General features: G+C 44.3%; 1 protein-coding gene across 1 annotated transcript in view; it reads right to left on the bottom strand.

Moving 5' to 3' along the window:
* Window positions 1–1352: 1352 nt before the first annotated feature.
* SLC1A1 (solute carrier family 1 member 1) overlaps window positions 1353–27196 on the bottom strand; it is a 76806-nt gene continuing 50962 nt past the window's right edge. The window contains exons 3-12 of the mRNA XM_055311511.1: window positions 21790–21882; window positions 20021–20135; window positions 18768–18810; window positions 17281–17379; window positions 14046–14230; window positions 12924–13031; window positions 10925–11047; window positions 10318–10512; window positions 4672–4806; window positions 1353–3515 (exon numbers count right to left, since the gene is read on the bottom strand). Coding sequence (XP_055167486.1) covers window positions 3269–3515; window positions 4672–4806; window positions 10318–10512; window positions 10925–11047; window positions 12924–13031; window positions 14046–14230; window positions 17281–17379; window positions 18768–18810; window positions 20021–20135; window positions 21790–21882 — 1343 coding nt within the window. The 3' untranslated portion in view covers window positions 1353–3268. The remainder of the gene's footprint in view (window positions 3516–4671; window positions 4807–10317; window positions 10513–10924; window positions 11048–12923; window positions 13032–14045; window positions 14231–17280; window positions 17380–18767; window positions 18811–20020; window positions 20136–21789; window positions 21883–27196) is intronic.

Here is a 27196-nt window from a genome sequence, read left to right as displayed (position 1 = left end):
CCAAGCTTTTTCCTTTATAGAATGGAGTTTGCTTATTAAGTCTCAGTAGGTTGGATTTATTGTTTGCTCTAATAACCCCGGTAAGGCCAAGTGGTAAGAGCTGTAATCCTCAACTGTAATGTCAGTGGCAAGGGCCCTAAAACATCTGAACAGCTGGTAAAGCTGCATGTCTGTGGATTCTCCATGGGAGGTGAGTATATGGCATTTACTAAACATATTATGTGCTAAATGCATCACATCCATTTCCTTATTGAATACTTAAGGCAGTCTCACGAGACAAGATTTGTTATCCTCATTTCACAGGATAAGAACCAAGGCTTAGATCATTGGCAAGAGTCCCAGAGCTGATTCGGTACCAGAGTTGTGTGCCCACTCACTGGTTTCTATGGGCCCTTGCTGGGCAGTTAAGAGAACACGAAATATCGATCCTGTTGCATAGAATCTTCTTGGCATTCTACCAAGGCTCTGCATGATCATTTCCTCCTTCTGTTCCAAGAAGGAGGATTCTTAACACCTGCAAAGCCAACACCATTGCTGGCTCACCGCCTGATTATAAGCCAGACAGTTTTCTCAAGCTATCCTAAGAATGGGGTGTGTTTTTAATAAATGGCCTGGTGCCCGGTGGACTCACAAAGATTTGTTGAGAAATAATCATTTATTAGAGCTGGTAACACTTCCTCTGTACGTGAGTATACTTTGGGCAAGATCAAAGTCATATGAGGACCCTGCTCAGGTGTACTAACTCTCCCAAACAAATCTCTAAGTAGTTGGGCTGGGTGTTTTATCCCATGTTCCCTAAAGAGGTCACTATCCTCAATTAGTCTGGCCAGGTAGTGATCAGCTCTCTGTGAAACAGGTGTCCTCTCTTGGTAGGTTAGGGAGTTGTCTATTTACGTGTTGTCTGTCATAGGCTAGTAAGTCCACCAGCAGAACCGTGTCATGACTCAGGTTCTGGGCAGGGTGTGGAATCCCTGAATATAGCATTTGTGGTTTATAGGCACATTTCAGAGGGCAGGATTGGTTCTTCAGTGAAACCAGGGCACCATCATATGGAGATAAGACGACTTCTCAGTATAGTAACTTCTAGCCAAATTATACCTTCCCTTCCACCTCAGTGATATAATAGGGATGAACTGTTCATCACTTACGGTTCTGTATTTCAGCCCTATCATCCCCACGGATTCACATGAAGAACCAAGAAGAGTACTTTTCCCCAAGGCCTGCTTTTTCATTCTTGAGTGTAAACAGTTTTGAAAACAATCATCTGTTGACAGTCTGAATCAACTGACCATGTCTCCACCTTCCCACACCCCTTCTGAGTAAAAAGAAGAGATAAAGAATAAGGCTGGGAAGGAGGAAGGGCAGAAGTATTTATTGAGACTGAAATGGAACATCGTTCTCTTTAATGAGTTAACAGCACAGTGTGTTAAGAGGCTCGTTACAAACTCACTCCAAAATAAGGATGACCTGCAGTTCACGAACAGCTCTGCCAACTCCCGTGCCTTAGATCCGAGCAAACTGCCAAGGGGGTAGGACCTTTCAGCCCATGACAAATTATGGATTCAACTGCATCGATATTTAGATTTACTTCCACTGCACAACATCAGTATTTCCCTTTGAAGACTCACATTGAATCACTGGTCCACATTTATGATGTGTACACGACAATCTAGGATCATTCCCTTATAGCTTGCAGGGTACAGGTAGTCAACATTGAGCATTTGTTTACTTTTCCACCATCTTTGGCACAGTTTCTGGTTTTCTTAAATATAAAAAAGCACAGGTTTAAATTGGCTATACTGCAGAAACGTGACTATTTTGGGTCTCCGTGTAAATACAAGTTTTTATGTTAAGTGTTATTTTTAAGATGAGTGCTGAAGCACAGATTTTAATAAACTATTTCCATAAATTAGCATAAGAAGGGAAATTGATTGTAATGACCAGGGCTGAGATTACTAGACTACTAGTTGGAACCATCCTCCCTTGAGGAGGAGATGAGTTTCATACAATGGAAGAATTTCCCTGAACCACTCATAACCAAGATCTCATGTTGTGGGACTTCCTTTGCAAGAAGACACTGGCCAACGTGACTTGTTCAGTCCATCAGATCCATATTAAAATACAACTTAGCTGGTAGCTTGCCACTGTTGTCTAGGCCCTAATGGGTACAAAAGGGCAAAGTCCTGTCATTTTTAAGTGGGTCTAGTTGATCTTGGAAGAATGAAGCCTTCCAATTGGATAAAAACACATCCAGCCTTGTATGAGTGACACCTTTGTATACAATCGTATATAGAACTGATATGGATTCCCTCCCAGCAGCAGAATTGGGGGGTTGTAGATAAATGGTGATGCCACCTTGAAGTATCTCCATAATACATATCTGCTTTGAGGCTGACACACAGACGTGGAACAATCAGACAACATGATATTTCATTCTTGTGCTCCTGAGAGAGGAGTTTGGATAAGCCCCAAAGCAGATCTGGATTGAGATCATAGTTATTATTCAAGTACAAGGAAAGCTCTTTATTTCACATTGACAGTTCAATTCTGATCTCTGTCTGGCAACTTATATGAAAATAATAAATATATACATATATATATATATATATCTAGCTCTATACTGAACACTGGGGTAGGAGTTACCAGTGTCCCAATACAGTACATTGAAAAAAGAACTTTCCCACAAAACCCCACACCCATCTTAAAACTCTGATTGCAGAATTGTGCTGGTCTGTTTTCTTTCAAAGTTGTTTCTTTGAAATTGGCTGGAGATAAGTTAAAAATGGACAATTTGGCACATTAATGGGGGAGGGTGTTTATATGCATTATAATCTATAAAAATGTGAGAAGTCAAAGGAAATCCATGCCAATAGAAAGCCTGAGTAAAAATTTGTAATCAGAGCGTATTTTTTTAAAAACTCAAAACATTGGACTGTGTATGAGAAAGCAATTTTTCTTCCATATCCATGTCCTAATCCAACAGTTATGACTCTATTTATTTCCAAACTTTAGAATTTTTAAATTGCAGACAATCCAGCTTTCTTTTTCATGTATTTTCTTTCATGTTACCCCACACCCAAAGCCCAGAACCCCGAGAGTGAAAGCTGTGAATCCAAATATAGAAAATAATCTGGAAGTTTCTATATCAAATCCAATGTACAGTTGGCCATTAATGTTTTTCTTTTCCTTATTTAATGTTTGAATTTGCTAAGAGATGACTCTTATGGAGCTGTCCTTCATCATTCCTGGTCCTATGAAGCCAGGGACTCTAGAACTGAGAGGTCTGGGTGAACGAGATAGTGTCAGATTTGTCTACTGCGAAGCCTCCATTGACATAGGACTTCTTGGTATCTGAGTCTTCATTATCCAGTATTGTGGATTCCAAGGCAAACGGGTTCACGATATTGACTTCAGATGAAACATCCATCTGCTCCAGCTCCTTCTTAGAGAGCTTCTCCACAATGCCTGTCCCAAACGCATCACCGAGGACGTTCACCATGGTCCTGAACCGGTCCCTGGGGAAGAGAGAGGGTGAGTCTGACAGGAGGCCCCAAGTTCATTTCCATCTGCCACTGGGGAGAGAAAAGGATCTGAAGCACTCAGTTACGAATTAAGCAAATGGAGAGAATGCCGTCCTCATGGCTGGACCAGAGAGGCTCTTCTCATAGGCCTGGGGGAGAAGGTGGCTCATAGAAGTATAGAATGAGCAAATGCGTTCCCTGGGTGTGTGCTCCCCAGAAGTCACAACGACCCTCCTAAGTCCAGCCCCAGTCTCCCCAAATTCTGTCTTCTCCTCCCAAAAATCTGTGAATAGAGTCTTAGCAGATATTCTGGGGGAGCTGAGGGAGGGTCACAATTGAGCAAGCCTCTTACCCTAACCTCTGTCTTGGTGCATTTCTGGTCTCTCTTGGTGAAGGTGAGGGGATCCTGTGGGTGGCATATATGCCACAAGGGAGTGTGTGTGTGTGTACATCCAAGTGTTCCTGTGTGTTTGTGCATCCATGGTGTTGTCATTTTCTCTGCCACATTACATCACTCTACGGGCAAGCCAGCAGAGAGACAGCAGAGTACAGGCCCAGAAGACATGGGTCAGCTGAGGAGTAGCTCCTCCCTGTGGCGCCCTCGGCCAGCCTTAACTCCCACATGGCTTGGAGAAGACGCTGTGGCAGGAAGACATGGAGCGGAGAAGGAATCCTGGTGATACAAACTTAAGCTTGTCTTACCCCCAAGCCCTTACTCGTGCCACCACCCCTGATGATGTAGAAGATCTTGGGAAGATGGGCTGCCTTGGAACCAGGCAGTTCTAAATCTACGAGGCTGACCCAGGGCTGGGATAGGCGAGGGGAGCCTATATGGTTTGGAATGTCTGGGTCCGGCTTCTTCACCTTGCTCTTTTGTGTGTCTCTCCTCCCATACTCGACTGGTATCCTTGAGCATTATCAGGTATAATGAGCTAATGGAGATCACCGGCCTTTTAAAAATCACTGCTCAATGTTAGGAGGAGTTAATTTTTAAGCACATTATCAGATGGCCTGGTCAGAGGGAAATTAAAGCAGCAACAGATGGCTCATTAGACAATCTGAGGACAGAATGATGACAGGCTGCCGATTCTGCAGGGCTGGGAAGCCCGCCTCCCCATCCGGCCAAGGCAGTACATTTATTCCAACTCACAGGAGCCAGTCAACAGCGATGATTAGCGTGACATCCTCCGCCGGCAGGCCCACAGCACTCAGCACGATCACCATGGTCACCAGGCCAGCCTGTGGCACACCAGCAGCTCCGATGCTGGCAGCCGTGGCCGTAACACTGCAGCCGAAACACACCAGTGCAAAAGGCATTAGACACCCGTTTGTCCCTTTGGGGCCCCAGTGGCTGTTACTGGTGTGTCCCCAAATTAGCCGCTTCGAATCTGCTCTCTGCTGAGCATCAGCCCTGCCTCATTAGAGAGTTGTGGGGGACAAAGCAGGAATCAACCTCCTTCCAGGGGGAGATGCGGCAAATCTCTCTAGTGCACGGATATGAAAAGCTGCCTGAGAAAGGCATTCAAAGAATAGGTAAGAGGGCTACTCAAGAGGAAGGCAAGAGTTCACCAAGTGGGGTATTCGTGGCAGGCATCAGCTGCCTATGCATGCATCCATCAACTACGATAAGTGCCAATTACCTCTCTGCCGGCTTTCCTTTCTTTCTCCCTGAGGCCATCTACTCACCCAGCCAACCATTAACTGGCATCTAACATGTGCCAGGAATTTATGTTGCCTTGAAGGATAGTCAGAGGGAGGCGTACAGGTAGACGGGAAGGGTATTTCAGGTGAAGGTGAAGGAATGGGAAGGCGATCAAGCAGGTCTTATGCACTCTCTTGACATCTTAAGACTCTTGGCCTCTGGGGCTGCCCTTTACAGCACAGAAAAGAGACAGAGCAATGCCTCGGGTCTGAGGTACAAGTGTGTACCCCTGACTGCTCCATTTTGCCAGTGGATGCACTTTCTGCAAAAGGAAGAGAGTTCTGGAGCTGGAAGAGGCAGTCAAAGGAATGTCCTTACTGTGTATTTAAAAAGATTCCTCTTGGACAGATAAAATGTGGTGCTGGGGATTCTTCTCTTTGGAATGTGGAGTTTCTCATCAGCAGTATCATTCTTACTTAAATCTGGTCATTTTGGAGGAAACCCTCACCATGGCCTGAAAAGCCCCCAAATCAGAATAAACTTGAGAGGATGCCCATTCTACGTTTTGGATGCATGTTCTCATCCTGAGTCCAAGGAGGCCTCTGGGTTGAAAGGTGAAGATGTAGCAACTGTCCATTTAAACTAGAAGAATGCCTGATCCTGTCCACAAATCCATATTCTTGTGGACTCAAAGAGCCTCAGAATTCTTACGAAGCTGATTGTATTACTCATTCGTCTGCCTAGTGACATGCTGCAGATGGCGTCTGAGGGCATGGTCACACAGAGGCCAGCCTTCTTTGACAAGTGTGTTTTCCTTCAGTGGCTGTGGCCACCAATTTACAGTAAATTACAGATTTCTGGGGTGTCCCGATTCCTCAAAAAGTTTCAGGCTACATAATCCTTAAGATCTGTTCTGACTTAAGTAATCTTTGGAAAACCTAAGTTTATTTCAATGCTGGTTGAAACAAGATTTAAACTGACTGCAACAGCAGGTTTTCTTTGCCAGACATGATTTGTGCCCATGCCCACTGATCCCTTTTGGAAGCCGCAACACATCAGAGTTAACCACATCCCTATAGCCTGTGGCTGGGCTCGAAACTCAAACCCCATTTTGTCAAAGAAAACCCTGCCCTTCAGCCTTGACCTTGCTTTCTGAACTTCAGCCATTTGACTGGCTTTGGTCTGAGCCTGGGAACTATAATTCTTCAGATGGGGGAGAAATATGAAAACCTGTTCCTTCTACTTGAATATATTCTATTTTGTCTTTAGAGGGTTTTCACAGAAGAATACACAACAACCATTGGTAGGGAGTTCTTTCTAAGCATTGAGATCTAGTTTTCAGACAGGACACTTGGCTTGGGTCCCATCCAGGCTGGCCTGGGGTGTGAACTGAAGCCAGTAGAGATTTTAGCATCAGAAAGACCTGGCTGTGCTGTTTCCAGTAGCAGCATGTCCTTAGGCAGGCTCCCTCTGAATCTCAGTTCTTCGTGTCGGATGGGGAGAATGTGTCTACTTCGCAGGGTGTCACGAAGATGAAGTGAGGCAGTATATGGAGGGCATCCAGTATAGCAGCTGGACACACCAGATCCTTAAAACACTGATGTCACTTTTGCTACATCACCAGGTGCTACTCTCAGAGCTACTGTCCCCAGTATTACTACTCACTGCTACAAAACAACATACTATTGTCACGTCTTTTCTCTTCCAAGCTTTTTCTAGGCCCTACATCCAGCCATCATCTTTTGTTATAAGAATATGCATCCTATTTTCAATCAGTCCTAACCTTTGATTAGTGAATATTATGATAAAACCACAAAAGGGTTTGGACTGGGTGGATGGCGCTTATGCTTCTTTGATGTCCAGGCCAAACAGACCACAGAAGGAGATGAACTGTGGGTCTCTTTAACCATCAGCCACATGAGCCACCACTGTAACTCGTGAAGGGAAAAGTCATGTTTATTATTTCATTATTCTGTCCCAGGCTGAGCCAGAAAGGATTTTAAATTTTAGGTGAATGATCACTCTGGGCCTCACAGTTGTGGTTGTTGGCTCTGGGCCAGTAGTTATTTATCAGCGAGTCTGATTTAAGGATACAGGGGTGCCTGGCGGGCTCAGTTGGTAGACAGTGCGACTATCTTTGGGGTTGTGAATTTGAGCCCCATGTTGGGTGTTGAGAGGACTTAAAAATAAAATCCTAAAAAAATACACACCAGAGCATGGGGACAGTTTTGATGTGAATTATTTAGCTTCTCCACTCAAAGTTGATTTGTCTAGCAGTCAGGTTAACGACAACAACAAAAACAGTTAGAAAGATCTAAGAAACTCATGACTAAGGGAGGGGGGAGGGATTTGATCACAAAGTGGTAAATACCCAAAAGAATTGGCAGACTGGGTCCCACAGGGCAGGGCAAGGGAGGCAGCAAAGGACACTTGGAAGAACCAAAGTAACAACCACTGGACCACAGGTGGCTGTGGGGCTTTCTTAGGAATGATTCAAGATTTCACTTTGAACATACTCGTCACTGTTCAACCTATAGGACTTTACTCAAGCTCTTTTGGCTCAGGCTTCTGAAGCTACAGACACTTTTTATAGACCACGCAGCATAGATATAGTTTCCCAGCTGATGTGCCAATGGTCCAATTGGCACTTGTCTTCAGTTAGCTTCAAGCCAATAGCAATAAATACTTTATGATTTAGGGTTGGGGAAGACTTAAAAATATACTGTATTAAAACATTGTTAGAACTTACTTTCTGTCTGGAGTATATGCCTGTGCCAAGTACTGGGGATGTAAGAGTGAGTTAACTTGGAAAGGCCAGATTCAACTTTGTGTAGGCCTAGGGACTCAGTTTAGTCCTAAACTTCCACTCTACACCGAATGAACGGTGAGTTAATCTCCAGATTAACTCTAAACCCAATCCATCCCTTCAAAGCAGCTCTGTCCAGTAGAATTTTCCATGACAGAACCTAGTTCTATAATGATGGATTATAGAACTCCTATGTCTGCTTGGTCCAACCTGTGTGTGTGGCTAGTGGCTACCATCTTGAACAGTGTTGTTTCAGGGCAACAACTCTGGAAAAATTCATTAATGACGTTTTTAGCATCTACTTAAGCGGACAATTCATATGAGCAGAATTCTTTGCAGTATTGGGCTCTGTTGAGCATTTCATCCTTGGAAATCTCTCTTCTCTGAGTTTCCATGATGTGATGATTCCATGGATCTCTTCCTACATTTCTGTTCCTTCTTGGGTCTCCCTCTTGGCTCTCTCCTCCTCTGTCTGCCTCCAATTTTGGGATTTTCTAGGGCATAGTCCTTAGTCCTTCTCTATTTGCCACAAACCCATTGTCCCAGCCTTCTCATCATCTCCTGGGAACTCACTATGGACACACTGTTCTAAGCATTTTACAAGCGCTGACTTAATTACCACTACTTACATAAAATGTAGGTATTATTATTATCCTCATTTTACAGGTGAGAAAACAGAAGGGTACAGAATTCGAGTACCTTGGCCAAGGTCATGATTAATCATGGTGAAGCTAAGACTCAAACACAGATGATGGACTCCTAACCACATGCTTGATGACTGCCCTCCCGCTGATGCCTCTGACATCATATCTACACATTTTTTACTGCAGAGTTCCACCTGGATGTCCTGAAGGCATTTCAGATTTAATGTGACAAAGAGTATAAGCTCTTTATCTTCCCACCTAGGCCTGCTTTTCTCTTCCACTAGTCTCTGTTCTGATAAGCACCACGTACCAGTCCAGAACCATCCACCAATCCTGGAGGTCATCCTAACCACCCCTGTTCCTCACTCTGAATCCAACTGATGCCTCTTGAATTCATTAGCTCTTTTCCATCCTCAGGGACAGTGCCTTGATTGTTAGCCCCCCCCCCCTTTTTTTTTTTTAAATTTTTTTTTTTTTATTTATTTATGATAGTCACACACACAGAGAGAGAGAGAGAGAGAGAGAGAGAGAGAGAGGCAGAGACACAGGCAGAGGGAGAAGCAGGCTCCATGCACCAGGAGCCCGACGTGGGATTCGATCCCGGGTCTCCAGGATCGCGCCCTGGGCCAAAGGCAGGCGCCAAACCGCTGCGCCACCCAGGGATCCCCCCCCCCTTTTTTTAAGGATTTTTATTTATTTGAGAGACAGAGCACAATGGGAGGCGGGGGAGAGGCAGAGGGAGAAGCAAGCTCCCCGTGGAGCAGGGAGCCTGACGCGGGGCTCTATTGCAGGACCTGGGATCATGACCTGAGCCTAAGGCAGATGCTTAATTGACTGAGCCACCCAGGTGCCTCTAATATAGGCCTTTTAATTCTTTACTTGGACTGCTACAGTAGTCTCCTAAATAGTCTTCTATCTTACAGGCCTGCTCCCATCCAGTCCATCTGCCCTATTTCCATGATACTTTGAAAATACAAATCTGTCCATATTATGAAAGACTGAGCTCCTTCCATGGGCGCCTCACATGAAGCCTTTCATGAGATGATCCCTGCCTGCTTGTTCCTCTGTATTCTCCACGTTGTACTCTATGCTAGTGTGTCCAATAATGTGTCCTCTCCAACTAGGCCATGATGTTATCACGAGCCCCTGTACATGGTAGCCCTTCTATCCCAAAAGCTCTTAGGTTCCTTCTTCTCTTACTAAATTTTTATTCGTCTTCTAAGACTTAACTAAAACTTCCCCTTCTCTGGGAAGCCTCTACTCACCTTCCCTTCCTTCTCTGGTGCCTCCATATGCCCTTGAACCTCCATAATAGTTCTTATCACACTCCCCAGCATTTATTTAGTTATCTGTATCCCCCTATATCCTGGGGGCCCCCTGAAAGCAGGGGCTGGCCCTTATCTAACCCTGAGTTCTTGGCATCTGTTGTGTGCCTAGCACCCAGTGGGTGTACTGACTCAAGAATGGTGATGCCTTCGGCTATCCAGACCCTGAAGGAGAAATCCTGCATGCCATGATTCAACTTCGTGTAATAAAGTTGTGTTTAATCCTGGGAAGGGACTTTATAGACCAAGAAAATCAATCTACCAATGGACCATTCCTGATCTCCTTTCACAGGAGATCAATCTCTTACCCCCACAGGCGATTTTTAGTTGAGACAATTCCAGTAACAGAAACGAACATAAGTGTGACCCCGTGCCCTACCTGATGGTGATGATCTGCCCAATGCCCAAGTCCAGGCCATTCAACTGCGCAATGAACACAGCTGCCACGGCCTCATAGAGTGCAGTCCCGTCCATGTTGATAGTAGCTCCCACGGGCAGCACAAACCTAGTGATCCTCTTGTCCACCTGGTTCTTTTCTTCTGCACAGCGGAAAGTGACAGGCAGTGTGGCTGAACTGTGTGATAAAAAGAGAAAGGAATCCATGGTCTAGGAATGCCAGAGCTCAATCCTGGCCTGAAGAGATGCTTCTATGCCAAAAACTAAACCAAGAGCCCAAAGCAGGGATTTTCTGCAGGCCCAGGAATGAGAATGTGCCGTGTCTACTGCTGCTCCAAGTTACACGGTAACCCCTACCTGGGCTGCAGGCCATGCCACGAGGGCAAGAAATACCCAGTAGGTGCAGAAATGTTTAAGGACACGGGCAGAGAATGTAGAGGTCATTCCTTGAGTTAACGGCAGCTACAAAAGCACAAGCTATAGCTGGGGCATCATCAGCTGCATGTGGCTGGGACAGCTCTCGACTGCGGCCAGTGAGAGCTGACTAGGTGTGGCCCAGAGATCCTCCCAAACACCCCTCTTCTATTTACCTGGAAGAGATCATGAGAGCCGTCAATAGAGCCTGAGCCATTCCCATGGCGAATCGGAAAGGGTTCTTCCGTACAACTATGAAGTAGATCAGTGGGAGAATGATAATGGAGTGGATCGCGAGACTGTGAATGAGAGAGAGAAGCAGGTTCATAGATGATACCCTTTCCTCATATTAATCCTTTTTTTCCAAAAAGCTTTTTTTTAAAAAAAATTCATGATATATCACTTGATTTTCATAATGACCCAAGAGAAAATGAAAAGCAGGACAGGGATATATGTCTCCTTCATTCAACCACTGAGGATTAGGAGACTGACTCAGCAAATGAAGTATTTTGTCAAAGCAGTGAAGCCAGTAGCTGCATCCACATTTCAGAGCTCACAGAACAGGTATGTCATGTTGCCAAGCCCCATATGTGCTATTCTTGCAATAGGTACTAACATCACTTCCTCTTGCTGCTGAATTCTTATCCCTCTTCTAAGGCTCAGCACAAGGGCCCCCTCCTCCAGGAAGGCTTCCCTCACTTTCCCAGGTCAAGTGGACCCTTTCATCCATGGTAGCTCCATGGCTCCACATAAACCTCTACCATAAATTCTTACCATATACCCAGGCCCTCTGTTCCCTGGGCCACACTGCTGTCCTGTTGGATGGTGCCCATCTAAGGGCAGGCAGGATGCAGTAAGGAGGAAGTCCCTGCCCTCCTACAATCATTCTTCAGGACTGACCCTCTTTTCTTTATTATTCCTGCCTTCTGAAACGATTCCTTGTTTCATGTAGAAATACACAGGTTATGCAAAACAGGGGACTTAAAAAATGAGACCGAGCCAGCAGATGCCTCTAGGGGGCAACTTAGAGTTTACAGATCAGTTATTCAAAGCTGAAATAAGAAGAAATGGCCATTGAAAATACAGATCCTAGAGGTCCATCGTGAGGGTCTTCTAGATCCCCAGCTTGTGGCTAAGAACTATGAGAAATTTAGTTTTCTGTTAGAAACCATGGTAGGGGTCACTGAACAGAAACAAGCAGAAATGTGTTTTAGCATGATATGCCTCAGCCAAATCACTGCCTATACACAGGCCCTGGCCTCTAGAAGGGTGGAGAGTCCTGCTCCTGTACCCTGGGGCCCTGGGATTGGATGTTGGCCCTCCCATTGTAGACATCCAGGCTTCTCCTTGGTTGACAGGGCTGTGCTCTTGGTAAAAACACAGATTAACTCCCCAGGACACTTGGGTTCCAACAGGTGAGCTCACTGCTCAAGGTGGGTGTTTGGGGCCACTGACCTGTGGGAGTGTTGGATGTTGTTTATTCATTCCCTTGGTCCATATTTCTTAGCACATGTGATATATCCTGCCCCTGCTGGATATCCAGGGGCACCATTCCTAACTTTTCCCACCTTGTCTCCCCTCAAGGAACCAGTAACTGGGCTGAGATAAATATGTAAATGACCTGTCCCCAGGCTGCTTCCCTGTTTTTCATAATTCCTCCCAGCCTGAAGATTTTCCCAACATCTTCTCTGACCCTCTGATGGTGCAGAGTGTGGTAGTGGTTACCAGTCCCATCAACAGGGTTGGAACCAACTGGCCACCTGCTCCTACTTGCCCAAGTCTCATTTCATTTAGGCTCTGCCTGATTTCTTTCTTGGGGTTGGGGTACTTGTGGGCTATTCTTACTAGTTTGGTGAGTTTCCATCCTTGGAGAAGTGAATGCCAAGAAAGGCCACCAGTAGGTTTTACTCATTTTAAAAAATGATTTTAACACAACTAATAAAGGCAGCAATAAACCATGGTCCAGGCTGTTCTGCCAAGATCTGGCAATTAGCACAGTATGATCCTCCCCCAGTACAGCTGTTAAAGGGCAGCCCTCCACCCTGCTCTCTTATCTCTGAACCCCCTCTTTCTCCACACATGGGAGAAGCCGATTATAACTGAAATGCAGCTTCTCAGCAGCGATCCATTGGCTCAAACACAGTTCCTGCTTCCCCTCTCTCAAGTCTGACATACCCACTCAGGACGGTAGCCATGTAAAGGCCTAGCTTGCGGAATATTTCCCAGTCTTCAACTTCTATGATCTTCCCAGCAATCAGGAACAAAATGCCAAGTGGCATGTAACTAGAAAGCAAGCAGAGCAAAGACACTCCCATTATCAGGTGTCTTCTTGAGGTAGGACTGCTGTGCAAAAAACAAGCCAGGGCATGCCCCCTGGCTCGGTATGTGGACTCAGCTGGGAGGAGCACCTGGTACACAATAAAGCTAAGGTGCCAGCCTCAGGCCCTGGTGGACCACACTGGCGCCAGGGTTCAGTACCTGTGCATGTACACACATGGTTAAACAGGTACATATCCCATACCTTGCTCCCGGTGCACATATGTCCAGTGGATGGTCCCATCTGCAGATCTCAACTTTTGCTTGACCCTCCATACATGGCCACCACGCTCTTTCTAGCCCCGGTCATCTTGTTTCCCAGGTGGTAGATTCAGCAACCGAGCAATACAATTAGTAGCGGAAGTGGTCATAACAGCTCTGTTTCTGGAGTCCTAATTACATGCCTGGTATTGGGTTAAGTATTTGACATACATCATGTCCCTTAATGTACTTCTCCCAGCTCAAGGGGGAGACATTTATTATCCCCCCCCCTTTTTTTTAACGGATGATGAAGCTGAGGTTCAGCGGGAGTAAGTGGCTGAAATAATTAAACCTTTTGCGTCATTGTCATTGTCTACATTTTGGGGTAAATAATGTTGAGTCAACTCAGTATGAGATAAATGGGGGCAGAGATCACCTAGAAAAGATAGACTTTTTGATACTTCCAGGGATGGGGCAGATGTGTAGGTGGCACCGCTGGTGCCTTTAAATCACTATTTTAAGAGTTATTTCTTAGATAAATGCTGGTTGGGGACAAGCCGATCAAGGGCTTTGGTAGAAAAGACAATGGCTGATACGCAGATTCTTGTTAGTGAACTAACTCCTAAGTAATATGTAGAATTACTGACTATTCTAGTGTCTCAGCATTCCATGTTATCCTTCCTGGGGTGAGGTCAGTGGAGAAACACAGGCCTCTGTATTCTAATTTTGAGGAGACAATTGTCAGGAGAAGCAAGATGGCATTCACTGGCATCTACTTACCACATAATGATCTGAACAATTTTCATGGTTGCATCACTTAGAGCATTGAAGAAATCCACCAGAACCTGTCCTTTTTCTCCCATTTTTCCAATGACAAGTCCAAAGACGAGGCAAAAGACAATCAGGCCCAGGACATTTATGCCATCTGAATACATGCCTACGACTTTGTATTCCTTTGTTTTGTTCTGTGGATCAAAACCAAGAGAATATATTGATGCACAATTATAACTTTGTTGGAATGCAGAGGCCCTGAAATGAGAAGATTCAATAGCCAAAATAATAAACTAGTAATCTACCCATCAGAGTCAACAATACTCGGGGAGAAGGAAAAAAAAACACCACAAACAACAAACCACCTACGCATGTATCAAGTTTGTACTGCCCCCACCCTCTGCCACTGAAGTGATTTTTTTTTTCCTTTTTCTCAAAAAATCCAAACTTGAAGATGTCTTTTGAACATTTCTTATTCTGGGATATCTTGCATTTTTAACAAGAACTTTAGAATGAAGGCACTTTTCAGGGTTATTTTAACAACTTCGCTACATTTGGAGTGTGTGAAAAAGATGGGAATTAATAATGAAGGAAGAGCAAAATATTTACCATGGTGAACATTTTTAGGATATCTTACTATCTGTTTTATCCTGGTGGTGAAGCAAAGGAACATTGTTTACTGACTCTAATCTTGGATGATCAATGGGACTTTAGAGATATAAATATATTTTTTAAAGATTTTATTTATTTATTCATGAGAGACAGAGAGGCAGAGACACAGGCATAGGGAGAAGCAGGCTCCATGCAGGGAGCCCAATGTGGGACTCGATCCCAGGACTCCAGGATCATGCCCTAAGCCAAAGGCAGGCGCTGAACAGCTGAGCCACCCAGGGATCCCCTAGAGATATAAATATTAACCAAATGCCTGCTACTATGAACCATTCCTTCACCGGATCCCGGGTAAGAACAGCAATGAGATATGCTGAGAAAACTTAATCCGAGTGGGGGCAGCATGAGATTTACTGCGAGATTTCACAGGGAGATAACATAATCTCAGTTGTACAAACAAGGTTTATAAAGTATTATAAATGTTTGATAAGCTCCTGGTATGCCAGTCATTTTTTACTTATAATCTGATATGCTCAAATTTGTATTGATCAAACAGCTAGAGCATGCTTGCTGCACTGGCTAGAGTGTAAGTCTTCAACTACAGCTAGATAGATAAGATTAACTGTAAGAAAAACAAACCAATGATGGCAAGGTGGTGCATAATTAACTGCGTGGCCAAGCTACAAGTTGCAGGCATCAGACAGAGATGGAATTGATGGCCATGGGGTGAGGGAGAGTTCAGCCTGAGTGGCAGGCAGCCAGGAGATGAAAGCACACTTCAGAAAAACGGTGTAAGCAGGCCAGTTATCATGCACTGGGCAGCCCCACCCTGCCTGGAGAATCCCTACTCCCTACTCCTCCTTTATGGCCTCCAAAGGCTTAGTTTGTTTCTGTTAAATGCCCCCAGAGAATCCTGTTCCTCCCTATTGCAATGCTCACTGCTGGTCATCTGAGGGCAGAGGGCAGATCTGTCTGCACCAGTGGCATCTTGATGCCTAGCAAGCCTAGCTCATGCAGGGTGCTCACAAAAGTCTTCCCATGTGAAGGCGGGTAGAAGGAGGAACTGAGGGTCTGGATGGGATGGAGAGGGCCACTGGGAGGGGACCTGGGAAACCAGGGAAGAGCCCAGTGGCAGAGGGTCCTGAGCCAGCTTGAGGGCTTATGACTTTCTGCAGTAGAAAGCAGGAGTAAACTGTGGTCTATCTCATTTGAATTTCTAAGTCTCCCAAACATTTATTATTATTTCTTCCTTAAATCTTCTCTTTCTATTTGGAGGCAGAGAATGTTCAGCATAAATCTACTATAGGACTATAAGAGGTACTATGTCAGGCCCATACATTCTAACCTCTAATGCTGAAATTCCAATACCTCTCCAAACCCATGGATTTTACTGATGGGTATACAGCAAATTCTTGGTGGCAGGACCTATTCTGAACCGAGACCAGCCTACTTAGGGTTTATTTCTCTCATCTGGCAGGATATCCACAAGTTTGCTGCAGGACTGTCGCTGTCCTTGATCATAGAGGGTTGTTGCCAATTCCCCTTAAGTGTGTTTTTGCATAACATACAGTGCCTATACCATGTGGCCCATAGAGAGTAAAAAACTCTGAACTCTGAATCACATCTGGGAAGAGAGTTTCCGATAAGGAATGTGGCCCTGCATCTCCACATTTCCATGGTCATGCAAATCTAAAGTAGTTCCCAACTCAACTCAAGGAGTGACAGAGATAATAGAGATAACAGGACTCATTCTTTTCTCTGTGTGATTCAGTTCCTTCTCAGAATGCGTGGGAGTCAAGTTCTACAAAGTGGTTACCCACTAACACTGAGTTAGCAAATCTTGAATCCTTGTTCTCAGGGGAACTATAAGATCAGGTTCCTGGGAACCAATGTTTGCAACATTTTCATCAAATAGTTGGTATATAACTTGCTTTATGTGTGTTTCTGTTCAAAAACACATAAATATTTAATATATATTGTTGAATGATGAACAATGAACTCCCAACCAACACTTAGGCCTGAATGAAGCTTGATCTAATGCACATGTATTTTCCATCTGGCACATCACAGCCTTCCTGCCCTGAGAATAGAAGTCAGCACTGTAGCACTGTGCCTGGGTGACATTTTAAACAGTGAAATTATCACGAAAAAACACAAAAATATGAAAAATGTGGCATAAACACACCACTAAAAGGACACTTGTTTGTAACAAGAAAGCTGAAGCAAGAAGGCAGAGCCTGGGGCACCTGGCTGGCTCTGTCAGTAGAGCATGCAACTCTTGATCTCAGGATCATGAGTTCAAGCCCTATGTTGGGCATGGAGCCTACTTAAAAAAAAAAAAAAAAAAGAAAAGAAAAGAAAAAAGGAAAAAGGAAAAAAAAGAAAAGAAAAGAAAAGAAAAGAAAAGAAAAAAGAAAAAGCAGAGCTCGGCCCTGTTCATCCTCAGCTGGGAGTGTGTGCCCTGGGTGACTTAAATTTCTCACCACTCCCTGTGTGTCTGACAGTGATATGAGAGCATTGTGTTGACTTTGGGGTTACAAATACATTTTTAGCAAGTAGTGACTGTATTTCCATCTCCTGCTTGCTCACAACTCTGCCCCTGCCTACTGGGGAAGGGGCGCAGGTGACAAGGTACCTTGGAAATGGCAGTAGTCATGATAGCGGTGACAGATGCTTCCGTCATGTTCATCCCTGGCTCACTGGGAGAATTTACTTCTTCACGCTTGGTTTTATACTGCATGTTGGAGGAAAAAAAAAAAAAGACCAGAGAAATCAACAAAATAAGAATTTTTCCAGCCTCAGAGCCTATACCACAGGGATATGTTACTTCAGCTAAAGGAGCACCACTGAAAGCTTCTGCTTCTGTCGCCTCTCTTGGCTCTGGGTTTTCATAGTACCTCCCAAGAGACTTTAGAGGCAAAAGTGGGGGCGAGAAGTCTAAACCCTGATTCCCACAGCTGCCATTCAATGATGTCAGAATGTTTTCTTTCATAATAAGGGTCAAATTAACAGAGTGATAATGGGAATGAAAGAACAGGTTTTATTTGGAGATGCTTTAAGAGACCGTGCAGGGATCCTGTCAATCGTTGTGTTTCTATCTGTCTAGTCATTTGTTAATTTTACTCTGAGAGAAACACCTCATCACTTTGATAAAGGTAGTCACCATGATTTTCGGAAACATCAAGAACTACACGGCTGTTCCAAAGTCAACAGTCCCTTTAGGGCAGGGCCATGAGTAAGATTTCTGTTGAATTCCCTTCCTTCACCTTTGTTTGGTTCTGCCCAGCTTCAGTAGAGAGCTTTAAGAAAAAGCTAGTATACCATTACAGCAGGCAAAAACATCACCCCTCAGAGGCTCTGCCAACCTTGAGAACCTGACAAATGACCACTGTGGCAGAACCGTGAAGGCATCCTTGAAATAGAAGCAGTTGCGTGCCTCCTGGAGTTTGGCAGGGAGCAACTTCATGGCATCTCTGTTGGTATACACAGAGGTCTCTGTTCACACAATTTATGTAAATGAATTCAGCAGTTTGTGATAGACTCAGCTGTCTTCAAGTGCACATATAAACAAGAGAGAAGGGCAGCAAGGAAGTGGAGTGATGAGACCATGAAGCTTTCCTAGAGGAAAAATCATGGCTTTGTTACATGGCCGGGGGTGGGTGGGTGGCGTGCCAGCAATGGGCACACAAGGATTAAGGAAACTGGTCAGTTAATTTTAAGAATGTAAGATAAAAAGACCGAACTCCAGGACCGCTAAGCCCTCATGTGGGTTAGATATTGCTGTCCCAACATGAGCAAGGAAGGAAGGAGGAGATGGGGTTATTCCTGCAGGGTGCTGCTTCTGCAGACAGTCTAAGCTTCTTCACAAATACCATGTGGTCCTCCAAAAACAAGGAAAGGGAGCCAGCATCATATCTAATGGGGGACTTCTCCAGGGTCCAAAAGACCCAGAGACACGAAGCAGAGAAGTCACTTGAGATTGCCCTGCAGACACATTCAGAGGTACCTTTCCTGCCAGTTCGGATGGGCTCATGCCAGTTCTTGGGTCATAGCAGGACATAAAAATCTTAATTGGTAAAGCAAAGAAGGGAGCAGCCTGAAGGCAAAAAGTCTTATTCTTACCTGCTGAAAACAGGCTTGGACAAGATTCTCAGGGAACATATTCCTGTTGGAGACATGAAAAGCAGTGTCACGTTAAGGCAAATTCTTTTTCTTTTTTTTTTTTTTGGTCATACTCAATACCTTGGTGAACATGAGTAGAACATAGAACCAGTACTCTGGTTTCTCCTCTGGCCTCTCCTTTGCAAACACTTCCTTGGATTAAGATGTTTTTCCCCTGCCGAGCTTCAGCCAAGTCTAGAAAGCTCTCTTAAACAGCCATGGCTTAGCTGATTCACTGAGGAACTGAAACGCTTGCTGTCCTTGGCAGGTGGACACTCACAGTCAAGGCACCTCCTTAATACCCTGTATGCTTCTGTTTTCACCGATGAGAACACAGGCCTACTGAGAACCCACTGCATAGGTTCCCAATTTCTTTATGCCAATTATGAATATAAGCATAATTATTGAATTAAAAATGATGTGAATCAATAAAACGGGAGTATGAAACAGAAGGCGTGTTTTTTTTTTATAAACACTAAATGCAATGCCTAGAAACTCAACCAAGACAGGTGACTAAAATTTCTGTGGTTAAATCAGGTTCAGAGGGCCCCTAAATGGGAAGAAAAACTGGCATTCAGCTTTCTTTGCAGGTCTAAGGGTTTTGTTGTTCTACTTCAAGGAAATGGAACCTGGAAACTATACAAGATGCCTTTGTAAGGGTAGCAGGTGAATGATATGAAATTATAATCGACTGACTCCCTGGAAGGAAAGACCTTGGCCCTATGTCAGAAACTGGCAAAAAAAAAAAAATGCATTTAAATTTTAAGTGTCAAGGAAATATAATGCATGTCTGTCATTTTTTTTTTTAACAATTCTCTATCTTAAAATTAACTGACTGATTTTTAGCCCTGATTGCTTCCAATAAGAGGGTTTCTCCTGTACAATAAAAAAAAAATGTATTTCTTTAAGTGTGCTTCAGAACTGACCCCTCAACCCAGCCTAGTATCTCAATGCAGTAAGTATACTTTCTGCATTTCTGTCCATTCAAAATCCGGACAGAGGAGCCTGTTCCTTCCCATCCCCTCTTGGCACCACGGTCTGGCAAGCAGGCCTGGCCATGTGATTTCAGGGTACGGGGCTAATTGAAAACACACAATGATTAAAAAACTATTAGAAGTTTCAAGATAGTGACAGCAGAGCTAGCATGGATCCCATGCGATCACAGTATTGCAGGTGGCATGCCTATGGAGCTGCCTCGCCGGCCAGACACTCACCTGATCAGATCTAACATGGCATCCACTGTACTGACTTCGGGGCTGCTGCCTGTCCTGTCAATTTCATCCACTTTCTGGGACACACCAGGCTTGATGCTCACTACCAGCACGATGCCTGCGGCCAAGGAGAGTACCACAGAGCATTAGGAACCTTCCAGAACACCTGCCCCCCCAGAGCATCCTTCTTAGAACCAGTAGGCATGGTGGTACCAGGCAATACTGGAATGAGGACTCCGAGATCCGGCCAAAATGCTGAGCCTCAGCTGGGACCTCAGCAGTGGCCTTAATTATTTTTCCATTTAAATGAACCATAAGGAACTTTTCCCATTTTTCTTTCTTTTTTTTTTTAAACTAAGTTGCATTCCAGAATTGCTTCTGGAGAGATGTGCTAATGAGAATTTTCTATTTTCTTTTCCTTAGCTTATGAGATCAGCCTAGGCAGGGGTTGGCATGAGGGTGATTTCTTTTCCAACTCAGGGCACTCATTCAATATCTTTATGTAACTTTTACCCACAGATGCTGGTTATTTTCCTGAGGTGTTTCCAAAACAAGCCCTACCTTCCTTCCATACCAGAAGCCTTCAAATATCTGGAAAGCTATTATATAATCCAAAAAAGGGCTAGGTTTAGGAAAAGTAGTATTCCCTGTGACACTCAGGGGATGGAATGAGAACAAATAGACTTTAGAGGGAGAGATGGCTCTTGGATTCCTGCTGTGATGAACTGTCTCAAGGGGGAGTATCTGCGAGTGCCATTTTGGAACTTGGAACCATGGGTTCCTGTCCTTCGGGGTGTCCAAGCAGAGGTGGGAGGCTGGAGATCAAGGCATAAGAGACTCCTTGACTGGAGGGGGAATGCCAGTCCACAGGGGCAGGATGTCCAGATGCTGAGCAGGTCAGTTTTGCCAGTGAGATGAGTCAGGGGGCGATACAAGGACCATGGTGGGTGTGGTCCCCTCTTCCCTCTCAGGCTTGCAGGAGAGACACACACTGGCTTTTTCCTTCATGCCTCCCTCCCCTCAGGAACCTCATGGGGAGATGGGGCTTTGGTTTAAGACAGGGTTCAGGCCCTCCCAGGTGCCCTAACACCTGGTGCCTAACACCACTCCAACCTCACCACATCCTAACAATCCATTAAAGCAGAAGCAGCAGGATCACGCTAGCTGATTCTTCCCAGCCTCTCTGCCCACTCGGGGCATCCTTTTTAAAACGTTAGGTCACAAAGGACGGACCACACTTTCTTCACAAAAGAATGCCAAACATACAAGAGCAGCTACATTCCTTTATTAGAACTTTCTCCCCTTTTCAAGTGGAATTTATATTTGGCAAGATGCTGTGAGCTCTCGGTACCATGTGGAATTTGAAATGCACCGAAATGCTATCTTTTTGGAAATATTTCACAATTAGACTCAACTCCACTATTACAGACTATTCAGTTTACAGATTATATAAGCTCTTGACTTCACTTCCTTCTACTCAGTGAGCCTGATAAAGCACAGAACTGGCAACCTCTTTCTGTGCTTTTACTAGGGACATTCATCAGTAGTGCCACAGCTGAACTTCAGTCAGTATTATATTTTCTTCATGTAAAAGGTGCCGTGTAGACTTTAAGCCCAAAAGCTTCACGTTAGTTTGACAAAACTACTTTTTGAATGGAAAAAAAAAAAAAGTGCATTTAAAAAAGTCCAACTAAAAAAAAAAAAAGTCCAACTACTTTGAAATAAAAATTCACCATTATACAGAGGAATAAGGAATCAGAAATAGATCTTACCTAGAACTACAGCAATGACAGTGGTACAGAAATAATATATGACAGCACGTAGTCCAATTTTCCCGGATACACTGGAATCCAGTGCAGCAACACCTGCAAGAAGAGAGGGGGAGATGTCAAGTTACATTAATTTTTTTAAAAGATTTTATTTATTCATGAGAGACATAGAGAGAGAGGCAGAGACACAGGCAGGGGGAGAAGCAGGCTCCCTGCGGGGAGCCCAGTGTGGGACTTGACCCCAGGACCTCAGGATCACGACCTGAGCCAAAGGCAGATCCTCAACCACTGAGCCACCCAGTCATCCCAAGTCACATTAATTTTTAAAAGAAGCGATTTCTAGGACTGGAGGTCATTCAATCTTCAAGATGTGAAATAAAGTGCTAAGCGCTGTCCTCTGCACCTGCTGGGCCTCACACATTTCCTCTGGATAAGATGCAACGGGCAAAGGAAGGTCTTCAAAAAAGCCAACAAAGAATGCAGTCAGAAGAGGGGCAAGAGGTAATCTCCCTCCCCGCTCACCCCACTGCCAGCCAGTGCTCTTGGGGCTGATCATGAGACAGGAGCAGCTCCCCTCCTGCATCTGCTCTAAGAACTTCTTTAAGATTTGTATGTCACATCTCCCCCACAGCCTTCAATTCAGTATCCAGAAAAACCCTTCTGGAATTCAGTACCCAGAAAGTTTATCTTGAAGCATGGAGACCGTTCTTTCCTCAAATAATGAACATTGTAAAACTCACCCTTGTCTCCCTTTTGCCTTTTCTGTCAGGAAGCTCAGAGTCAACCAAAAAGATAACTTTTGTGTGTGATTATGAAAGTTAATATATGTTCATTGTAACAATTTGAAAACAGGAAAATGAAAATCACTCCATCTCATCAACTGTCGTTGATATGCTGGAGAATCTTCTGTCAATATTTTTTCTTGATTTTTTTCGTAAACATAGTTGAGATAATTCCATAGTTTTTAATCCTCTCTTCCTCATACTGTATCATAAGAATTTTCTTGTTACAAATTCCCCTCCCAAGGATAATTTTGATGGCTGCATGATCTTGTCATAGGACCATACCATAAGGCATTTAATCATCCACTTATTGCCAGAGCTCTGGAGATACTCAGAGCCAACTTTAATAATAAATCACAGTAATTTCATTATTTAGCCTGGCTGGCACATTTTCTTCTTCTTTCCATGATTTTCCTTTTTTTTTTTTCCTAAAATTTTTTTTTTAAGATTTTATTTATTTACTCATAGACACAGAGAGAGAGAGAGAGAGGCAGAGACACAGGCAGAGGGAGAAGCAGGCTCCATGCAGGGAGCCCGATGTGGGACTCGATCCCAGGTCTCCAGGATCACACCCCAGGCTGTAGGCGGCACAAACTGCTGCGCCACCGGGGCTACCCTTCTGTCCATGATTTTCAAATTGCTTCTACCTTAACAACCTTATCGTGTATGGCTCTGTGAGACAAAATATCCATTTTCAAGTGGTATGATATAAATAAAGATTTCCAATTTAAAAGACTTACAACCACACTGTTAGCAGTAGTCTCAAAAGGTCTATGGTGGTCTCTAACATGACTGAATGTCACCTGAAAAATGGAAGGGCTATCCAGAATGCCAAGAATAATTATGGAGGTGGGAGGCACACATCCCTTCTTGCTAGAAATCCTTGGCCTCCAGTAAAGATGCTTCTATAAAGGGAGCCAAATGATGCGGCTACCTGGATAGCTTCTGTGTTGGAAGACAGGGCAAGTGGAGAAGCAACCAAACCACCTTTTAGCTAACTGACATTTGAAGGTTTTAGACTGTACCCTGCCCATTTTCCAAATGAGAACCACATATTGAGTCAAATTATCATCACAGAAAATTACTTGAAACTTCAGCACATGTGAGCTATCCCATAACCACTGGCAAAGCCTGAAGTACCAGGCAGCAGGAAAAATGAAGAGGTTGGCATGAGGCAGCCCCAAGGAGAGGTAGTAAACCTGTAGGCTACTGGCATACACAGGTAGCTTGTGTGTTCATTCCTGACACCATAAAAGATCTATCCGTTTTTTAAAAAAGTGACTGGGGGATTATGCTTCTCACGTATCATTGTACATATTCAGTATATCGGAGAAATCTGTAAGCAAGCTATCATCATCATGATGACAGAACAAATCATCTCTCACTGTAAACATGTCATTCATCCCAGCTGTTTTTTTTTTTTTAATTTTTATTTATTTTATGATAGTCACACACACACAGAGAGAGAAAGAGGCAGAGACACAGGCAGAGGGAGAAGCAGGCTCCATGCACCGGGAGCCCGACGTGGGATTCGATCCGGGGTCTCCAGAATCACGCCCTGGGCCAAAGACAGGCGCCAAACTGCTGTGCCACCCAGGGATCCCTATCCCAGCTGTTGATTGTTCCTCTGGAAGCTAATATTTTGACAGAAGGGGTTCTGGCCTCTTTAGCGACCACCCCACGAAGCTATAAGGGCCCATTCGCCAAGGCTCAGGACAAGACTGTGCCATTGCCATATGATGGGCATATTGCAACAGACACATCCTAGAATAACCCTGATGACAGATTCCATTCTCTCTCTCTGGGAAAAATGCACTTTGCTGTGGTTAAGACTTTCTTCTCATGGTATGACAATTAAAAATAACAACTCTGCAAGAAACAACAATAGCAACAACAACAAAACATCAAGAGACAATGAAGGCCCCAACTCAGAATCTCCTATTTAGCTTTTGTCTCTTAAAAGAAGAGGGGCACCGGGGTGGCTCAGTTGGTGAAGCATCTGTCTGCAACTCAGGTCATGATCCTGGGGTCCTGGGATCCAGCCCTGCACTGGGCTCCCCGCTCAGCAGGGAGTCTGCTTCTCCCCCTCCCTCTGCCTGCCACTCCCCCCTGTTCATGCTCTTTCTCTAATAAATAAGTAAAATCTTACAAGAGCAGACAATGCAAATATGTATGTTTGCTAACTAACTACATATGAATATAAAATGTGGTCTAATATCCTATTTTAGAGCTCTGGGCATGATTTCATGAACAATCCAAATAATTATTTATACCAAAAATGAGTGATTAAAAAAATTACCAATTCAACAAAACTCCAGGTAACCTGTATCAGCACATGTAATCTTGGTCCAAGAGAGGATGTATTGTCAGACATAGTGTCCTTGGGTGGATGTCTAATTTCAGTGGCTAACAGCCCCGAAGGTGCTGGCAAGTGACAGGCTTCCAGGGTAGCTGGAGAACTGTTCTCGGGTATGTGTTTTGTGCCCTCTCGGGGTTTTCTTCCAGCAGTGAAACAAATTAAATATATGTAGGTAATTGTTTCCAGCATATGTTAATATGTCTTAATTTGTCTTAATGATTTGGCCATGGGCTGATGCCTCTGCTTCTATTGCAGGACCCAGCTGGCAATAAAAGGCTTCATAATAATGAGATTCTTGGTGGAAACATCTTAAGCAAATGCATCCCCCAAAGCAGCCAGCCAGCTCCTCTCTGCTGGAGTACAGCAATTGTCTTGCAATTACTTTTGGGAAAGGCTTTATTTCCCGTTTCTCAAAACTACTTTAGTCCTACAATTCTCCTGGATAGATCAGGAATGTGTTCGAACCAACGATCGTCCTTCTCTACACTTTACCTCTAGAGTTACCCTTCTACCTCTCTAGTCATCACTGATTGGGGGGCAGAGCTGGCCCCCAAGTCCAGGTCTCAGATTATAATGTGCTGCTGAGGACAGAGCCTCCATAGATAACAGGAACATTACTGAATTTAACTTGAAGATAAAATGCCTGTCTGGATGCCCTACACACCCCACCTGCCAAAAATAGCAATGATGTTGATGGTAATTATAATAAAAACAATGATGACAATAAACACTGGGTAGTGGGCAATGACTGCAGGTTATGTGTGTCACCTTCTTCCATGCTCAATGGTGAAGCTGGGATCCCAACCCAGATTCGACCCCAAAGACCAAATTATTTTTCTTTTTTTGAGATTTTATTTATTTATTCATGAGAGACACACAGAGAGAGGCAGAGACACAGGCAGAGGGAGAAGCTGGCTCCCCATGGGGAGCCCGATGTGGGACAGGACCCCAGGATCATGACCTGAGCCAAAGGCAGATGCTCAACTGCTGAGCCACCCAGGTGTCTCCAAAGGCCAAATTCTTAACCACTATGTCCTGCTCGCTCTATCCATAAGCTACCAAATTCTAGACCAGCACTGCCTCAGAGAACTTCTGCGATGGTGGAAATGCTCTGTTTGTATTGCCTGATGTAGTAGCCACGAGCTACGTGTAGCTAATGAGCACTTGAAATGTGGCCAGTGTGACTAAGGAATTTTCATCTTGCTTAACTGTGATTGATCGCACACGTGGATAATGGCTGCCATGCTGGACAGCACACTCTTTAGACCTTACCAGGGCATCCAGCATTTAGCAGGTGCTGAGTAATTTTGAACGAACAAACTTAAGCTTAACTCCAAAGTTAGTTACTAAAGTCAGTACAACCTCTTTACCTTGCCAGCTTGGGGCCAGGGGAGACACAAGGAAGAACCATCACCTCCTAGGATGCATTTCCATCACTGCACTGACCCTAAAGCCTGAGGCTTATTCTTCTCTGTGTCCCCAGGGCATGAAATAAGGTGCTTTATGAATTTTGTACTTGATGCTTTCCCTGTGACAGAAAAAGCTGCATTTAAAAAAAATAGGTAATCCCCTCCTTACAATGTGAGCCCGCTTCAAAGATCCACTCATGTGTCAGTGATTAGGAACTTAGCAGGTAGTCTCCTGAGAAACCACCTGCACAGGGCAGTTTGGTTCAGTCCCCAGAGTGACCAACAATAATGCTTTTCATACATGATGTGAGAACATATTTAGCATTTTAATGTTTCTCTACCTACCTTTTTTTCATCATTCTTTGCTCTCCCTGACCCTCCCCTAGCCTTTTAAATAAAATTTATGTACTAGATGTACATAGGTATTTTTTACCTAAAAAGAGTACATTTCTCCTCCTTCACCCCAAATAGCCAGGATTTGCTGCCTTGGGGGGTGATATTGCTCCTGTTGAGAATGTGTGGTCTGGCTCAGTGGATGTCATGCAAATGGTACGTTAATCCAGATGCTGGACTCTGGAGACAGCACTTCTCCATCACTTCCTTAGTTACATCTGGTCACATGTAGCTCGTGGCTACTACAACGGGCAGCACAAAAAGACAACATGTCTACCACCACCAGAAGTTTGATGAGGCAGCGCTGGTCTAGATTTGGTAGCACATGGATAGAGTCAGCAGGACATAATGGTTAAGAATATGGCCTCCATCACTTACTGGGGGCATGGTCAAACAGCACGCTCACCTTCATCCCAAAAGGTGGGGCATCACTGTGCTTTATCCTGGGGTTTTACTCTCCATAGCTA

This window comes from Nyctereutes procyonoides, unplaced genomic scaffold (assembly GCF_905146905.1).
Source record: "Nyctereutes procyonoides isolate TBG_1078 unplaced genomic scaffold, NYPRO_anot_genome, whole genome shotgun sequence".
NCBI lineage: Eukaryota > Metazoa > Chordata > Mammalia > Carnivora > Canidae > Nyctereutes > Nyctereutes procyonoides.
The sequence above is the reverse complement of the archived record's forward strand: the minus strand, read 5'-3'. Positions and strand labels throughout refer to the sequence as shown.